A 17,407-nucleotide genomic window follows, 5' to 3' on the forward strand; every position below is an offset into this window, starting at 1 on the left:
TCCGACCATCGCTTGTCGGAACATTCTGATCTTTTGCCTTCAATTTAGTTATTCAACCAACGAACAATATATTATATTATATCTCTGTGTTCCTGTTCAAAGTGTAAGTGGTAGTAATTACTGTCACGGCGGATGGAATTTTAGATCTAATTGACGGCAGCGCATTGAATGTGTAAGGAGAATTTTGGCTCTTAGCTTTTACCTGTGTTTACGAGTAAAGGACTGCCTAGCATAAGGTAGTCAATTTGCCCATCTGCGTCTGCCCTTAAACAAATTAAAAGTTAAAACAAAATATGCCACCGTCATAATGAGCACTATCCTTATTATATTCTACCGCAAATTAGCAGTACTTGGTATTGTTGTGTTCCGGTTTGAAGGGTGAGTGAGCCAGTGTAATTACAGGCACATCTTAGTTCCCAAGGTTAATGGCGCATTGACGAAGTAAGCGATTGTTAACTTTTCTTACAATGCCAATGTCTATGGGCGTTGATGACAACTTTCCATCAATTCAAATATTCAACAAATAGCTTTCTCTGATTAACTTCAATCGGTTCCCATTTAACCAAATCCATAATATAATTAAAATCCTCCGATAAAGTTTGTTGCCATTTGTCAAAGGCTCATTCAAATTCCTCTGACCCGGGTAATGAGTTGGTCACGATAGATTGGTCCTTGGTAACCATAATTTATGTCTGGTCGATCGAGATTTTAGATATCATGTAATCATTGATTACAAATATTTAGATCCTTGACTTATTGTGTACTACGAAGCTGAACTCATAATATTCTTCTATTGTTTCAATAACGTTAACCATTTTGCCTGTGAATGTCCCACTGCTGGGCTAAGGCCTCCTCTCCTTTTTTGATGAGAAGCTTTGGAGCTTATTCACCGTGCTCCAATGTGGGTTGGTAGAATACACATTAGGCAGAATTTCAAAGGAATTACACACATGCAGGTTTCCTTACGATGTTTTTCTTCACCGGCAAGCACAAGATGAATTATATACACAAATTAGTGCATGAAAATTCAGTGGTGCTTGCCCGTGTTTGAACCCACGATCATCAGTTAAGATTTACACGTTCTATCCACTTTTTTTTCTCTCAGTGGAAACCTTCAGAAAGGTACCCGGTTCCAATGGGGGTGGAACCGAGTTATGTGGGATTCTTACCCACTAAAACCACTGCGATGGCCATCCTCAGCACGGATCGGAAAGGCTGCGGGATCGTGTTGATATAACGCATCCGCGGCCTCTCCCGTGCTTTGCTCCACTTTGCTTGGCGGAGCTCGTTCTATCCACTCTGGGCCAACTCGGCTTTTTCTTTTTTTTAACCATTTTATTGTTCAAAATATTTGTAATTGTACAGATTAATATCATAATCTTATAAAATCTTTAACTGTATTTATCTTCTGACGGCCTTGGCAAAAAATCATTAGGTTTCCTGACAAGACTTTTTCGTAGCAGTTCGCAGTTGAGACATTTTATCACACATGTGCCTTGGAAATCACGTAAAGCCGCTGATGCTGATCTCTCTCCGGTCTTGTGATTTCCATCACATGATTAATAAAGAGTGCACCTGCGTTTGTTCATACGCCTGTGTACTATAATAACTCTTGCACAAGTGGCTTAGCCTCGATTGAGATTAACCCTACCGTACCGTAACAGCCTGTGAATGTCCCACTGCTGGGCTAAAGGCCTCCTCTCCGCTTTTTTTTTGAGGAGAAGGTTTGGAGCTTATTCCACCACGCTGCTCCAATGCGGGTTGGTAGAATTCACATGTGGCAGAATTGTCTCGTGCTTTACGGTGTTTTCCTTCACGACATCTCGTGCTTTACGGTGAAGGAAAACACCGTGAGGAAACCTGCATGTGTCTAATTTCACTGAATATTATAATTCATCAATTATAATTCATCAATTATAATTCATCAATTATAATCACAAATTAAGCACATGAAAATTCAGTGGTGCTTGCCCGGGCTTGAACCCACGATCATCGGTTAAGATTCACGCGTTCTTACCACAGGGCCATCTCGGCTTCACCGACTTGAGATTAACCGCCTTCCCCAAATCGTAATTATTCTTCTCAATTAACTAAACTCTTGTTCTGTCTTTTAAAACTAAAGAATAAATTTACTAATATAAGCCCGTTGCTTGGAGATAGTTTATATTGAATGGTTTGTTAACAACAAAAAAAAATCGTTTTAGTTACATATCTTAATAAATTATCGAGCCCAAAATAAAACTGAAGAAACAGTTTATAATTACATGTAAACAGCTTTTTGTATATTACTGATACAGTTATTTTTTTACAAAGGACAAATAAAACAATCCGAAGTTAAAAAGCGATAAGCCACCGTAAGCCAAGGAGCGAACGTCAAAAGATAAGGCAACGTGAAACACTAAAAATCTGTACACAGACGCTTAAAATACTTAAAGTTCACACAAACGAAATCTACAAACTAAACTGCAACAACCAACAAATTGTTTGAAAGTTTTTAATTTATTCAGTACTTAGCAAGACATGCTCCCAGTTTAATTATTACCGAGTCGCCGAGTGACGACAATAAAAGCACAAAGCGAAGCTTGCCCATAAATTTTTAACGTCTTCACAAAACAGCGTTCATTTACTCCCTTTGAGACTACATTATGAGTGTAATCCCGGAATGGAGTAATCCCATCCTATAATGGACTTCCGTATTAATGAAAATTTTAATTTATAACACAATAAAAATTTAAATCAATTTCGTGCGGCGCAGGTCTTTGCTTGCAATGCAATTTATGTTTGATCAAAACGTATGATTCGAGTTTAATGTGTAGCTAACGATGTGGGTCGTTCATTATAACAAATGATCTTTAATAATTTCAAAGGTAATAAAACATTTATTAAGCTACAGAAGGCAATTAAAATTGTAATCCTGAAATTTTGATTGTGATACTGGAAACAAAAACATCATGCAGGCTATTAAACTTAACCAAAAGAATAAAACGAAACAACAAAGGTACATTGTAGAGATTTATTCGTTTATATAAAATACAAATGAAGCAAAAACAAGCCTAATAAAATTATCTTATAAAAATGCTATTAAAATACTATGAAGTGATATTTTATTCATAACAATAATTTAATCTTTCATTATTTTAATGATGTAGAAAATATAAATCAATCAAGTTAAATTTAATCATCAAAAATTAAAATTAAATAAAACGGTCTTACATTATTAGGTTTGTGATGTCGAAATTAGTTTTAAAGAACCATCAGTTACTGGATGACTAACAATATACGTTTTCATACTATAATAAAGTCAAAGTTACTATCATCAAAATATCATTGTATATATTATGGTATTTTAAAAACATAAATCTCGTAAGTTTATAAAATATTTAATATATATTAAACACGTAAAAAAACAGTAAATGTCCCACGTGGGCTTGTTTCTTTGTTCAAAGAGAATATTTGGACCTTATTCCACTACTGCGAATCAGATTAGTGAATACACAGATGGCAGATATTCTCCCGAAGACATAAAAATATATATTGAAATGGTTATATTATTGGCGTATGGTATAATCATTAAACTTGAACTCACAACTCCAACAATAGATGTTCAAAGGTGTAAAGACTAACATTATTTTATATTAAATTCGTGTCGAAATGTACTAAGTCATTGAACAATAGTAAATCATTCAAACAGCTGTATTCGACAGTTTACTGAAGTTTGCATTTACTTTTTCTTCCGGATTCACACTAAAACTATTGTTTCAATTAACTTTCACGAGATACATAAGAGTTTCAAAATAGAAATTACTGTTAATTTATTGTATAGTTATATGTATTATTATGTATTCGGAAAACATTTTGAGTCGACTTTTCCAGCGAACATTGGACGCGACATAATATGAATCTTTTGCATATAGAATTTGTGGGTTTCCAAAAACTATAATAAAATATTTAGATTATCACTTTTGAGTATATACTGGTGTAAAATAGCCCACAATTGTCTCACTGCTGGATCAAAGTTTCCTTTCATCGAAAAGACAGCCCATTCAACCACACAGTTCAGACTGCGTATCGGTGGTTACATGATGCAGTTTCGCATCATGTTTCCGATCACCGCTGAACAATAGAGACAATTAAGAACGATTAACAAAACACATGAAAAGTCGGAGATGCTTTTGCCAAATTCAAACTTGCTAAAATCAACTAAAGAACTAAAAATTTAATAAGAGAGGACACTTGTTAATTCTAAATAATAAATAATTTGTTAAGCTAAATATTACACAGTACAACAGCTTTACATTTATATAAATTATATACATATATCTATATTATTATTATTCATTAACAATAACAAATTACAAACTTCACTTGTTGGTTGTAATTGGATTAAAATACAAATACTTCATTCACTCTAACATAGTATAAATGCTTGTAAAATAATAATTATTCATTTACCGATCATAAAAATCAATGATACTTCGAGATAAAGAGAACAGCCGCACGCAAAATATAGTCAAATATAATCATATAAATGATCGTCTGCCCATTCCTACGCCTACAGCTCGATTCGCACATGCGAGAGTTGTAAACTTAATTACTCAATCAAAGCCGGTATATTCGATATAACTTGTCAAATAAATCAGGAGTTTGTCGAGTCGTTAACTCCACTGTAACGTTTTATTGAGTCGTCAAATAATACTCGGATCCGATCATTACTTTAATTGCCATTTGTTTCAGTATTTGTAATAAGTCTACATATAAAAAATTAAGCAGTATACAACTCAGTGAAAGTAAATAGAAAGCTTAACATAAATGTGCCATATATACCAACGTTGTACGAAATTCGATTCTAATTTAAGAAGTTACGCTTCTTAAATATAAAATTCTACTCTGAGCAGCTTGTAAGTGACAGAAGCATTTGTCCTATTTGAGTTATATAAGAAGCATACAGTACAGTAGTACGCCTGTAACTGTCCCACTGCTGGGCTAAGAAAATGAGCTGTGAAAGAGAATCTCCCCTCTCCCGTTTTGAGGAGAAGGTATGGAGCTTATTCATTTTTTTATAAGTTACATATTACAATTAAAATCCTTTATTTAACTTTTAATTACCTAGAAAATATATTAACAAAAGTGCACCCGTACTTCAAAAATAAATCTTATTTGAAATAAATTGTGTTTTTAAATTGCTATACCAACTTCATATGCGCATGTTTTAGTTTATAGTTTACAGTAACGACGTTCCTATTAAGACTAACTAGTAAATCTTAAGTTACCTACGAGTAATTATGTGCGAGAAACTAAGTATATAAAGTACAATGAGTGTAAAGTTTATATAATCCGAAGATATGGCTTCGTACAGTCACCAAGAAACACAATCTAGTCCTGCGAAGGAGGTACCAAGGTATGTATTTAATTAATTTATTCTCGACTGTATCCGCCTTGCGCTAACAAAGATTCTTACATACAAGTCGCATTTAAAACTTTAATCAATGTTATTTTATTTACATTTAGTTATTTACTTATTATCTTGAGGTAAAATAATCTATTAATATTTTCTGGAAGTTTTAAGGACAGCTTGTTCTTATATGATTTTATACCAAATTATCTTTGTAAGACCATATATATACATATATATATATATATATAATTTTTGATTTTAAATAGACTTATTGTACTCTATTCGATTCATAATGTTATTATTATTATTATTAATACTTTAAAATAGCATTTTCAAATCGAGATCAATTTGACTATGCCGTTTTGTATTGAGTAGATACTTGAGGGTTCGAACTCTTTCACAGCTCATTTTCTTGGGCAAACGTCCATTGGGTCACTGGACATTTCTATATTTAAGTGGTCAGATTTAGGTATGCTTCAGTTAAAACAAACCATGAAGTATACCATACCACACTCAGTAGTAGGTGGCTATGTGTTTATTATCCAGTAGGATATATAATTATTAGTCCATAATAATTATCCCATGGTTGGCAGCGCAATGACAGCGTATGGAATGATTAATATATCTTACTAATGATATGTCTGTGAACGCTATTGACCTTTTTATTATGACCTGACCCATTTACTCATTTTCTCTCTGTTTTAAATAAAAAACAGCCTTTAGTTTTGTAAATAATGTTGGAGTTGTAACAATAACCTATTTGTCTCTTTCTCGCATTATTGCTATCCCGTACAATCACAATATTCCATTCCTATTCCAAATGTAAGATTTGAATTGATGCGATAAATATTGGATTCTCTATTTGAAATTGGAATACACAATATTCAACTAAACATTTTTTCGTTCGAAAATAAAATAACTTCGTTATTAAATATATACATATGATAAAGCAGTAGAAGCCGTGGATTTGTACATTGGATAAATTTTTCAATAAACGAGTGTTGGAAATGAAAAAAGAGTAACAGAATGCAAAACTGCATTTATATAACATATTGTAGTAAACTTACACGCGGATGAAGTCACGGGCACCAGCTAGTAACAAATGAAATTCGAATGAACGTCATTACTTTAATAATATCCTATAATAATATCCTGGGACATTATTCACACACGGCCATCTAATCCCAAACTTAGTAGAACTTGTATTATGTAAACCAGACAACAGATATACTACATATACTTCTTTTCTTTTGTAAATACATACTCATATAGATAATTAAACCTAGACTCAGGACAAACAGACATGTTTATGCACACAAATGTCTGTCTTGGGTGGGAATCGAACCCACAACCTTCGGCGTGAAAGGCAGGTACAAACCACGCCAACCGGCCCGTCAAACTTTACTTATCTATCATGTCATGATGACATTACATAAATAAATGATTTCGTAAAATTAAGTGAAAAGCCATTAATATCACACTCTTATCGGCCGTCAAATTAGTTTATCTGTTGGACACATGCCAGTGGCCTGTAAGTTATCTCTCGAGACAAATTGAAATTATTATTTCATTCGAATTGTTTGGACAATTGATTGGCGATTGTAATTAGTGATTGACATTTCAAGATAAAATATTGAAGTTAAATATTTAATAGTTTTACTTGGTGGTAGCCTTGTAGGTAGTTGTGCAAGCCTATCTGGGTGGTTGCTGTTCTGCGGTAGAATATGTGATGAGTGGGTCATCACATATTCTACCGCAGAACAGCAAAACTTAGTAACTGTTGTTTTTGTTATGTATAAAAAATCCTCCGGACCGATTTCAGCCACAGCGGCCAATCTCAAGAGAGCAATTAGCCAACTGCGCAGGAGATATTATAGTGAACCAGTGTGTGCGCAAACAGGTGCACTCTCTATTCCCTAACTCTCAACCCGATGAGAACACAATCCGACAAGACCGGAAATATTTCAGGCGCAGGACCAACCAACGGCTTTACGTGCTTTCCGAGACACGGGAGTATACACACTTCCAGACTCCGGGCGACTACTGAGAATATTCGGAAAAAAAACCAATAACTTTTTATTGGCCCGACCTGGGATTAGAACCCAGGACTTCGGGATCTGTGGCCACTAGACCAATGAGGAAGTCAAATATTTATGACTGTAAGTTTGTTATGTATAGTTTCTTATCATGTTTACTATCTGGCTCCTAAGAATAGATATTTTAAAAAAACAAAGCCTAAACTAATGGCATGGCCTTGCAACCTAATTTACATTGTAACTTATCAAATCTACGTGAGCCCTTAACACTACACACTATACAATATTGTGAGAAATTAATTAGCAAAAAGTTCTTATACAAGAAGTACATATAAGTTTTATACTAACCATTTTCAACTTAACTATTTTCCATTTCATATTGTTCTCAAACATTTTATCACCAACAAATACATTCGATTGAACACAACACGGTCCCAATATACAGCTTTAAATTGATGCTAAAATAAATACCAGTGGATATGAATACTTCGTACGTTACAAGTTTATAGTGAAACAAATCATGTTCCGAGTAAATACGCGTAAAAATCGTTCGCAGATCGTTGCGAAGAACAAAAAAAATGGGAATACAGCTATTGGTTATTCGATGTTTGGTCCATTTGGCCCCTACTATTTGCATATTTTCATTTATTCAATTTTTTATTAAAAACTAGTTGTCGTCCTCGGTTTCGTGCGCATGTTAGGTAAGAGAAATCTATGTCTTAAGGGTTAAGCTTGCATTATACCAAATTTCATCACCATCGGTTCATTGTTCTAGCCGTGAAAATAGATAAACAGATTTCGCATTTATAATATTATTATAGATTCAGACTAGCAAATAGGCGCACCCCTAGACATTGTCGATGTAAGTCGCTAACATCGACAATAATAAAACCGCCACCAACCATGGGTTCTAAGATGTCCTTTGTTGTTTTAGTTACACAAGTATCATTATTTAAAGCTAAACACTATTAAATCAGCAATACTTAATATAGCTGTTTAGCTGTACAATATAAGATGAGTGGGTGGTACCTACCCACTGGTGGTAGGGCTTTGTGCAAGCTCGTCTGGGTAGGTACCACCCGCTCATCAGATATTCTACCGCAAAACAGCAATACTTGATATTGTTGTGTTCCGGTTTGAAGGGTGAGTGAGCCAGTGTAATTACAGGCACAAGGGACATAAAATCTTAGTTCCCAAGGTTGGTGGCGCATTGGATATGTAAGCGATGGTTGACATTTCTTACAATGCTAATGTCTAAGAGCGTTGGTGACCACTTACCATCAGGTGGCCCATATGCTCGTCCGCCTTCCTATTCTATAAAAAAAAAAAAAAAGACAAGCACAAAGTCCTACCACCAAGTAAATACAATATATTATATACTTTTTGCAATCAATTCATTTTAATCAACAATAAGTATTTTTAATCATATGTGTATATAAAAAGTGTGAGGCTCTGCACTGACTGCTCGATTCCCTCTTGTAACAAATGTGAGTACTTGTGTACTAGATAACATCCCCTACCTTGTAACTAAAAGTAATTACATGCATTTCCTGTGTTCATACTTTTTTTATAAAAGAAACGTTAATTTATTAGCTTATTTTGTTTATATTTGTATAGTGTAACAAAATGATGTTTTTATTAATTTCAGTAAACTTTGAAATGAATAGTTTCTGCTTTTTAGAACATTCAAATAAAAGTTTGTTTTTTTTTTAATATTCATTTGTTAACTTTTGTCATTATTACATTTCAATCTTATGTATTATCTTATGTGTTATCACACATGTCGAGTTAGCATTTGGTGATCTCCATACATATTATTTTATATGTTTTTTTGTATAATTAGAGCCTAGATGGCTCTGTGGTTCGAATCGAATCGACGAATCTTAAACGATAATCGCACTTTCAAACCTAGGCAGGCACCACTGAATTTTCATGTAATGAATTTGTGTTTAATATGGCATAATAATGTAACTTTTTATGAATTATACTCGTTCGAAGTCGGAATGGCCAGTTATGTCATATATTTTGCTTAACGTGATCGAAAATAAATTAGGCTTTATAACGAACCTCAAATCTATTTTATAGTGTACCGAAACGTGCTGATAAATCGAAAAATTGAGAACAAATGGTTGGGGCGGTCCGTTTTTGTCTACAGTCGGATGTAAAATCAATACAATGACTGCAGCAAGCTCACAGACATTTGTTTTCGGCCGGTTGGATTTAAAATGTTTATTTTTTTAATTCTCCCAAAAGAGCATTGCTATCTCGTCCATTGATAGGGCGTTTATTGTTTTTGAACGAATTGGCTTTACTCGTTCCATATAAAAATAATCGTGAATCAGCAAAGAAAATAACGTTTGATTTCTGTGTTAAACTGATATCTTGATTTTAAAAGTTATATTTCGTAAATATTAAATACAGTTATTGAAACTATTAATATGTATTGAACTATTACAATTATGAAATGTCTAATTTTTTTACAAAAACATATACAATTCATAGAAATGTGTATAAATAAATTACCGTAACCTGCTAAAAGGGTTACGTTGAATTAAACACGTTTTTCGCGAGGAAATCCTGGTAGAAACTTTCTTAAGATAAAGTTAGTATGCAACTTGAATTTAAAGTTACTTTTAATTAACTTAAAAATTGTAATTAAACTTACGATGTAGTTAAAACCGGATAAGACGCATATTTTAATCAAATTAGATACAAAACAAAAAAACAACGGTTTTTAATTTAATTAGACTTTGTATATATAATGAGTCTCGGCTTTATGTGATTATTATTTTAGGAACTTTCTTGTAGCTTTTAGAAGTATAAAATGAATAAAATCATAATTAATGAAAATACTTTTGAATATATATTTTACTATTTGTAGCCCTGTATTTACTTGATAGTAGGGCTTTGTGCGAGGCTCAAGAGACATAACATCTTTGTTCCCAATATTGGTGGTAATGTAAGGAATGGTTAATATTTTTAACGGCACCAATGTCCGTGGGCGGTAGTTGCTACTGAACATCAGAAGGCCGAACTGACTGTCCACTTATATTATAACAAAAAGCCAGCACTACATGTTTTATCTCGAGCACAAATGTGATAGATTTTATTTATATTTATTTTTATTATTAAAACATTAATTTATTTATTCAATAAGTTACTTAAATTTTATTAAAATAAACCGTTTCCTTTGATATCTTTTTTTCATTGTAATATTATACATGTGTGTTCCATATAGTTTACCATCATCATCAACGTGAATCAACGTGAAAACAAGCTCCTTAAGATGATACAATTAAGTTGTATAGATTATAATCTAAAATAAACGCTGTATCAAACCTTAAAATAATTTTCAAAACGGACTCACAGTTTCCAGCAATAACGCGTCCAATACGGTTTCTCTAGTCTTTTAAAACTAGCTCTGTCCTGTAGTATCACTCATGATAAATTTGGATTAAGTACACGTATAATACATTAGCCAGAATAGTTTACGGTTTCCATTGTGATTCTTCAGGTCTATGTGTCGAGTTGTATTATATGTATCCTTATATATTGAAAGGACTATCAGATAAAATAATTTTAAATTAGATTGTTAGTTAATAAAATTGTTTCTTATAATTATAAATATAACAAAGCAACTTCTCGCGTTTGACACAAAAACAAAAACAAACACGTTGAGCCGGCTACAATTGTCCATGAATCGTGGCCGCGAACTTTAGCCGCGATTCGCGCGTGATTTGCTCGATAAATATAGTCTTGTACACTCGCAACGCCTTCACCTCTTTGTCACGGTATTAAAAATCGCCCAATATATTATAGTGTAGCCTTTAGTGCCTTTCATAATAAATGGACTATCTGACGCAAAAATTAATTTCAGAGATTAATGCGTTGAAATAAACAAACACTGAAAATTTATATAAAAATAAAGATATAGTATATATATTTACTGGTGGTAGGGCTTTGTGCAAGCTCGTCTGGGTAGGTACCACCCACTCATCAGATATTCTACCGCAAAACAGCAATACTTGATATTGTTGTGTTCCGGTTTGAAGGGTGAGTGAGCCAGTGTAATTACGGGCACAAGGGACATAAAATCTTAGTTCCCAAGGTTGGTGGCGCATTGGATATGTAAGCGATGGTTGACATTTCTTACAATGCCAATGTCTAAGAGCGTTGGTGACCACTTACCATCAGGTGGGCCATATGCTCGTCCGCCTTCCTATTCTATAAAAAAAAAAAAATATTTTATATAAACTCAAATGCCATAAATTTAGATCTTCGAATGAATTTTAGTGCTTCCATCAATTCTATAAGTCCCATCGCCATAAATTCGCATATAGCACCTTTATTCGGGAATGGGCGATAAATTTTTATTTTAAAACTGATCACGAATACTAGGTACAGAATTTCGTATTAGTGGTGCTGTACTATTATGAATTATGGCGTGATTATCTGCTCATGAAATATAACAAGGGGAAGCGATATATGTGTGTGACAGTTTATTACTAGCGTTATATAAAATTTTATGCAAAAAAATCTAAGCTTTCCTTTCGCCTCGATGTACTTAATTTAACCGTATATTCATTTACATACTTTTAAAACGTTTGATAAAAGTTTATAAGACTAATTAAAAAACTAATAAGCGAATAAACTAATAAAACACGTTATTTGTCATTGTTTTTTTTTTATTTTTGGAATAACATCAACGTCTCGTCTAAGCCTCGTTGTTTCTATTTTTCGATTTTTTTATTTATGAAAATTATTGCATAGAAAAAAATATACAGTCGAATTTTGTGTCTTACTAGAAATGAAATGTTGTTTATTGGAATTGAAAACAATTTATCATACTTCTATGATTCGAATTAGCGACAAATGGGCAACCACTAGATATTAATAAAAGTCGTTGAACAAAGAATTTACGGCCTTACTTATAAGCGTTGCTTAACGGTTTACTTGAACACTGATTTATCTCTTTCTGCCATTATTGATTTGAAATTCGAAAGAAGAAGACAGAATTATTTGACTAATCACTCGCTAAGCAATGTTTGAGTAAGCCTGTAATTGTTTTTTTATTGTTTAATATACTTTTTGGTTTTTTGTGCTAGAAAATATTCTTTAATTCAGGGTTATAGTAAGTACAAGTATCAGTAAGTAGCACATAGTTAGTTTGTAAAATTCAGCTTAGGAGGCTGGTTTCACTACCGTCTTAGTAAAGATCACTACCCGAGGCTTGTTTCAGCAAACAACCTGCCTTTCATAAAATATAAATTCTACAATAGCTTTACAGTATCAGAGCTTTATACTGTCTATTCACGTCATGAAGAACGATATTTATGCTTTGCTTTTTAATGTATCTAGATTGTAACTATGCTTTGGTTTTTCTTTTTGTATTTTAAAGCCTTATTATATGTTCTATGTATAGAAATATAATAAAGTAATTGGAAAGAACCGGCGAACGAAATTAACGATATAAATTTGAACTTGAATAATTAATATATTTTAACATTTTAATATTCTCATCGCTTTTATTAGGTAGAAATTACGTGATTACAGATTTTATTTAGTATTACCGGACAATGTTAAAATGAGTTTTATTTCAATTATCATTAAGGCTGAAATTAAAATTAAAATGCCCCAACAAAATGAAACTTGTGTACTATTTAGAAAAAAATATACAGTTACAACTATTAACAATTTTTAGTACGTCACTCTTGCAGATTAAACATAGTACATGATCAAGTAATAATATTACTGATATAATTAGTTAAAAGCGGTTTTAACGAGATACACACATTTAATTTGTTACAAATAAATTTTATAACAGTATTATTATACTAAGATAATATATCCCTATAATATATGGTTCAAACCAATTGCGACCAGTTACAGCGACAGAGGACGTCAGGGTATTTGCATAGTTGGAATTTTCTTCTCATTTTCATTCCGCCCCAGGCCCGGCGACATCCCACTCTTCCGGTAGGAACGTGTGAATGTAATTTTTAGAAGCTTAGAAAAATGCGACACGCGTCTGAAAAATACACTCGCAATTGCTTATGTGACATATTTATTTTACTAAAATGATAATCATATGGATAATCAGATGTTTTTATAACGTAACAGTACAAGTTCCACTGCTGGGCCTCCTAACCTCCTGAAGTAAGGCTTGGAGCTTATTCCATCACGGTACTATAATGTAAATGGATACACATACAGAAAAACGTTTACTGGCAAGCAATATATGAATTATTAACCAAAAAATAAGCTTATGAAAATGCAATGGTGCTTCCGCCTCACCTACTTAGGTTATAGCCCGCAAATGATCATAAAAAGAAAAACACATTTAGAAGATTTTATCAGGATAGTAACTCTATCCCCGATTCTATATCTATAATTACTCCGACTCGTTCTACATCGTCCCTCTATACTGTCTTTTAATTTTATTTCTTATTTAAATACCGAGTTCGAAAATCAAATGTTTTTATATACGAACATTTTTTTTTATTTTTTTTTTTATTTTTTTTATATTCGCCGGGAGGGCAAATGACTCTACTCCACCTGATGGTAAGTGGTAGTAGAGTCCAAACGCGACGACGGCCAGTACAGACGGAAAAAACGTTCTGCACTAGCCGCCTTCGCCTTGCCGGCCCGCAAGATGCCTCTTCGTAAAAGGAAGACATAACACGCCTGATCCGGGGCTTGTGCCAAGGTTCTCGGGATCGGCAGCCATATGAGCTAACCACTAGACAACGAGACAGCTTGAATATGATAATTATAATAATAGAGCGTCCGAAATCCAGCGCTAGTCGGTCGACGCGATACAAATGGCGTGTTATTTCGTTAATGTGGATATGCGTGAAGCTATGTATATAATGCTTAACGCGCAATTAGGGCCAATATCATCGCTATAACCATCGTGGGATCTGTTTCAATTTGGTATTCAATATCGAATAATATCTGATCGTAAAAATTGTATGCTATGTATAAATGTAATAAAATAACTCGAGTCTCGCTGATCTATTGTCTAGCTGAAAATAATAACATCCTCGGTCCTCGATTTATATTCCATATGTATATTATTTATTTATTTATACCAGCAACAAATTAATACGTATTTATATTCTTGGCACCCAGAAGTATTGTCAACTTGATATGATGCTGAAACCATGTTCGGCTGATAAAAGTTATATAGTACAGTACAATATATTACGACATAAAATTCTTCGTAGCAAAGAGAAGTTAGTTTTTTTTTATTTGAAATTGTAAACATATATAAATTAAGTGTACTCTAATTAGTAAAACAAAACAGCTACTGAGTTTATTGCAGGAACTTATTAATGGAACCGATATTTCGAACCGGTCACTACCAGTTACAATCGATCGATTTAAAACTGTTTGCTATAAATATTTTCAGCTAAGCTAAATTAAACGCTAAGCTAACACCGGATCCAAATGTACATTATCCTGAAAAAAAAACTGAACTGAGTACTTTATTCAATTGTTACTCTGAAAAACCATTGAATAACATAGTAAATATATAATACATAAATTACAAATACATAAAATACAAAAAAAAAGCATAAAAAGGTACAAATATATTTTATTATCATTCTCTAAATATCGCTATAATCGATGGATGCCGAGCGAAGTTATTTACACGGCTGTGTATTTCCGTTACACAAACAACAGTTTATTAATTAAGGATTCATTTTCTGTAAATGAGCTCAAATTAAACTGGTCTTCAGAAAATTTAAGCTCGGATTCAGCTTTTTCAAGACCCGACCGCATTTCGAATACGGTTTTAGCTGCGTGGTTTAAACCATTGTTTTATACATTACAAAGCTGGACGCTTGTAGATACGTATTTTGTTCTCTTAAATTCCAAACAATACGTTATGTGTGTTCTAGATATTCCTTGTTTAAAATGGCTGTCGGTAGCTCATTGTAACAGTTTTTTAGTGATTTTATTATTATTACATTTAAAAAGATATAGTCGAAATAGCCCAGTAGTTAGGACACATCATCCATACCGAAGATTGAAGGTTCAAACCCTTTAAAGGCTTTATTTCATGTTTTTTTTATTTAATTTCTATTTATAACAAAACAAATTTACTAAATATTCCATGATAATCCACTGTTTTCGGTTCTGGTTTTTTAATGCGTACATTTATCAAGGATAGATTTCACCGCTAAATCGTTCAATGGTTACCGTTTATGGCGGCTGCGGATAATTTCAAAATACAAATGGTGTTTTAAAACAGTGGGCGGAGAGCCAGACTGCCCTAATGTTTATTATTATGTTATGTATTTTCATAAATATTGCAGTTAAAACATAATTTTCTATAATATATATACAATACATCAATTAAAAACCAATGGGATGTGTTTACGTTCTTTTCATATAGAAAACACAGCACTTACCGTTATCTATCGGCCTTATTTAAATTTTATTTTACAAAGGCTGACTTGCAAATATATCAGGTAAAGAGGATTTCTTATAAATATTACAGACGCAGATTATTGGCTATATTCAAGGTAACGGTAGAATAAATACCACGGACCACGGATTGACAAAGGCAGCATAGGGCGCTCTCAAGCCAGGTGGACCACTGTCTTGAAGAAAGTAGCGTGACGTGATCACTGAAAAGAGACCGGGACTAGCTTACAATTGGCTGATGATGACTTAGACGATGCTTGTTCAAAACCCCAAAGCGAAGCCACAAAGCAACTGTATATTTGACATGATAGCCTTATAAAATGTAAGTTTGCTTAAAGGCTTCCCCGAAAGAAATATATTTGGATTTTATTAAATAAATATATTTGATTAACGTTGAAAGTTATCGTTTCATGAAAATCATAAAACTTTTATTATTACTAAAACTTTATTTGGGTATTAAGCGTTGAAAGGGCGAAATAAAGTATTAATTTTTTATGGTTAATTGAAAATTGTAATGAGTCATAAAATCTCAACTGTTATAGCTACAGGAAAGTACTCTCAAAGCTTAGTTGACTGATAGCTTAAAGGTTTTCTTTTTAATATAATACGTCCTCTTTAAAGATTTCCTAACATTCCCACGCCCCTCCAGTTAAGCGTAAAGCATCTGTCAAGGGGACTGTCAATGGCCAAAAGGGTCAGGATCGAACCTGAAACTTTCTCATCACTAGACGTTGCTTACACCGTATTTCCGCTTATTGGAATTAGAGATAGTCATTCTAGCCATTGTTATATTATAATTTCATTATTGTTTTTACAATTTCGACAAAAAATATCGGATTCATAATGACGACAAAAAACAAAATAAAAACCGCTTAAAGTAGTAAATTAAAATGTATAATACATACATTTTATTTATTAAATTCCATTTATTTAAACACAAGTAACACACATTTTCATTCATACAGATTTTTAAGAACGTTTAGTTTGAAAAAACAAAAATGCATTCCCTAACATATTACGCGCACTCGTGTAAAGTATAAAACGCCATAATTCACACACGAAACATTTAATTTGACTGTTCTATCACAGCATCATTGAATTACTGGTGGTAGGGTATTGTGCAGGTCAGTAGGGGGTAGGTATCCACTCATAATATATTATACCGTTTAAAAATATTTTTTGTATCGCCATTGAGGTTATCAGTTTTTGTGAATTCGATAAGAGAAATACAAACAAAATATTTTACTGAATAATAATAATCATAATAAAGAAAGCTAAGAGTTATTTCACACAAAATACGTAGCAATACTAAATTAGTATAATTTTGTTCTTCGAAAAGCATTTCTTCTTCGCAAGAAAGATACTAATGTCCCTATTTTAACCCTCCAGCTAAGCGTAAAGCTCGTAAGAGTGGGCACGACAATTGCCGAAGGGGACTGAACCTATGACTTTCACATCACTAGTCAGCCATGTGCGGTAGCGACCATTTACCATTAAATATTCCTTTTTCCTAGTCTGATTTCCTATTATAAATTTATAAATA

General features: G+C 33.0%; 1 protein-coding gene across 2 annotated transcripts in view; it reads left to right on the plus strand.

The window, feature by feature from the left end:
• The window catches only part of LOC126771226 (kinesin-like protein CG14535), a 228,892-nt gene that overhangs the window by 120,133 nt on the left and 91,352 nt on the right, over positions 1 to 17,407 (plus strand). Inside the window, exon 2 of one of the 2 annotated variants that reach the window (XM_050490986.1) lies at positions 5,214 to 5,398. The exons of the other annotated variant lie outside the window; for it this stretch is intronic. Within the exon in view, the coding sequence (XP_050346943.1) occupies positions 5,343 to 5,398 (56 nt within the window). The 5' untranslated portion in view covers positions 5,214 to 5,342. The remainder of the gene's footprint in view (positions 1 to 5,213; positions 5,399 to 17,407) is intronic. 2 annotated transcript variants of the gene reach the window in all.

The sequence above is a fragment of the Nymphalis io genome, chromosome 10 (assembly GCF_905147045.1).
Source record: "Nymphalis io chromosome 10, ilAglIoxx1.1, whole genome shotgun sequence".
Classification (NCBI taxonomy): Eukaryota; Metazoa; Arthropoda; class Insecta; order Lepidoptera; family Nymphalidae; genus Nymphalis; species Nymphalis io.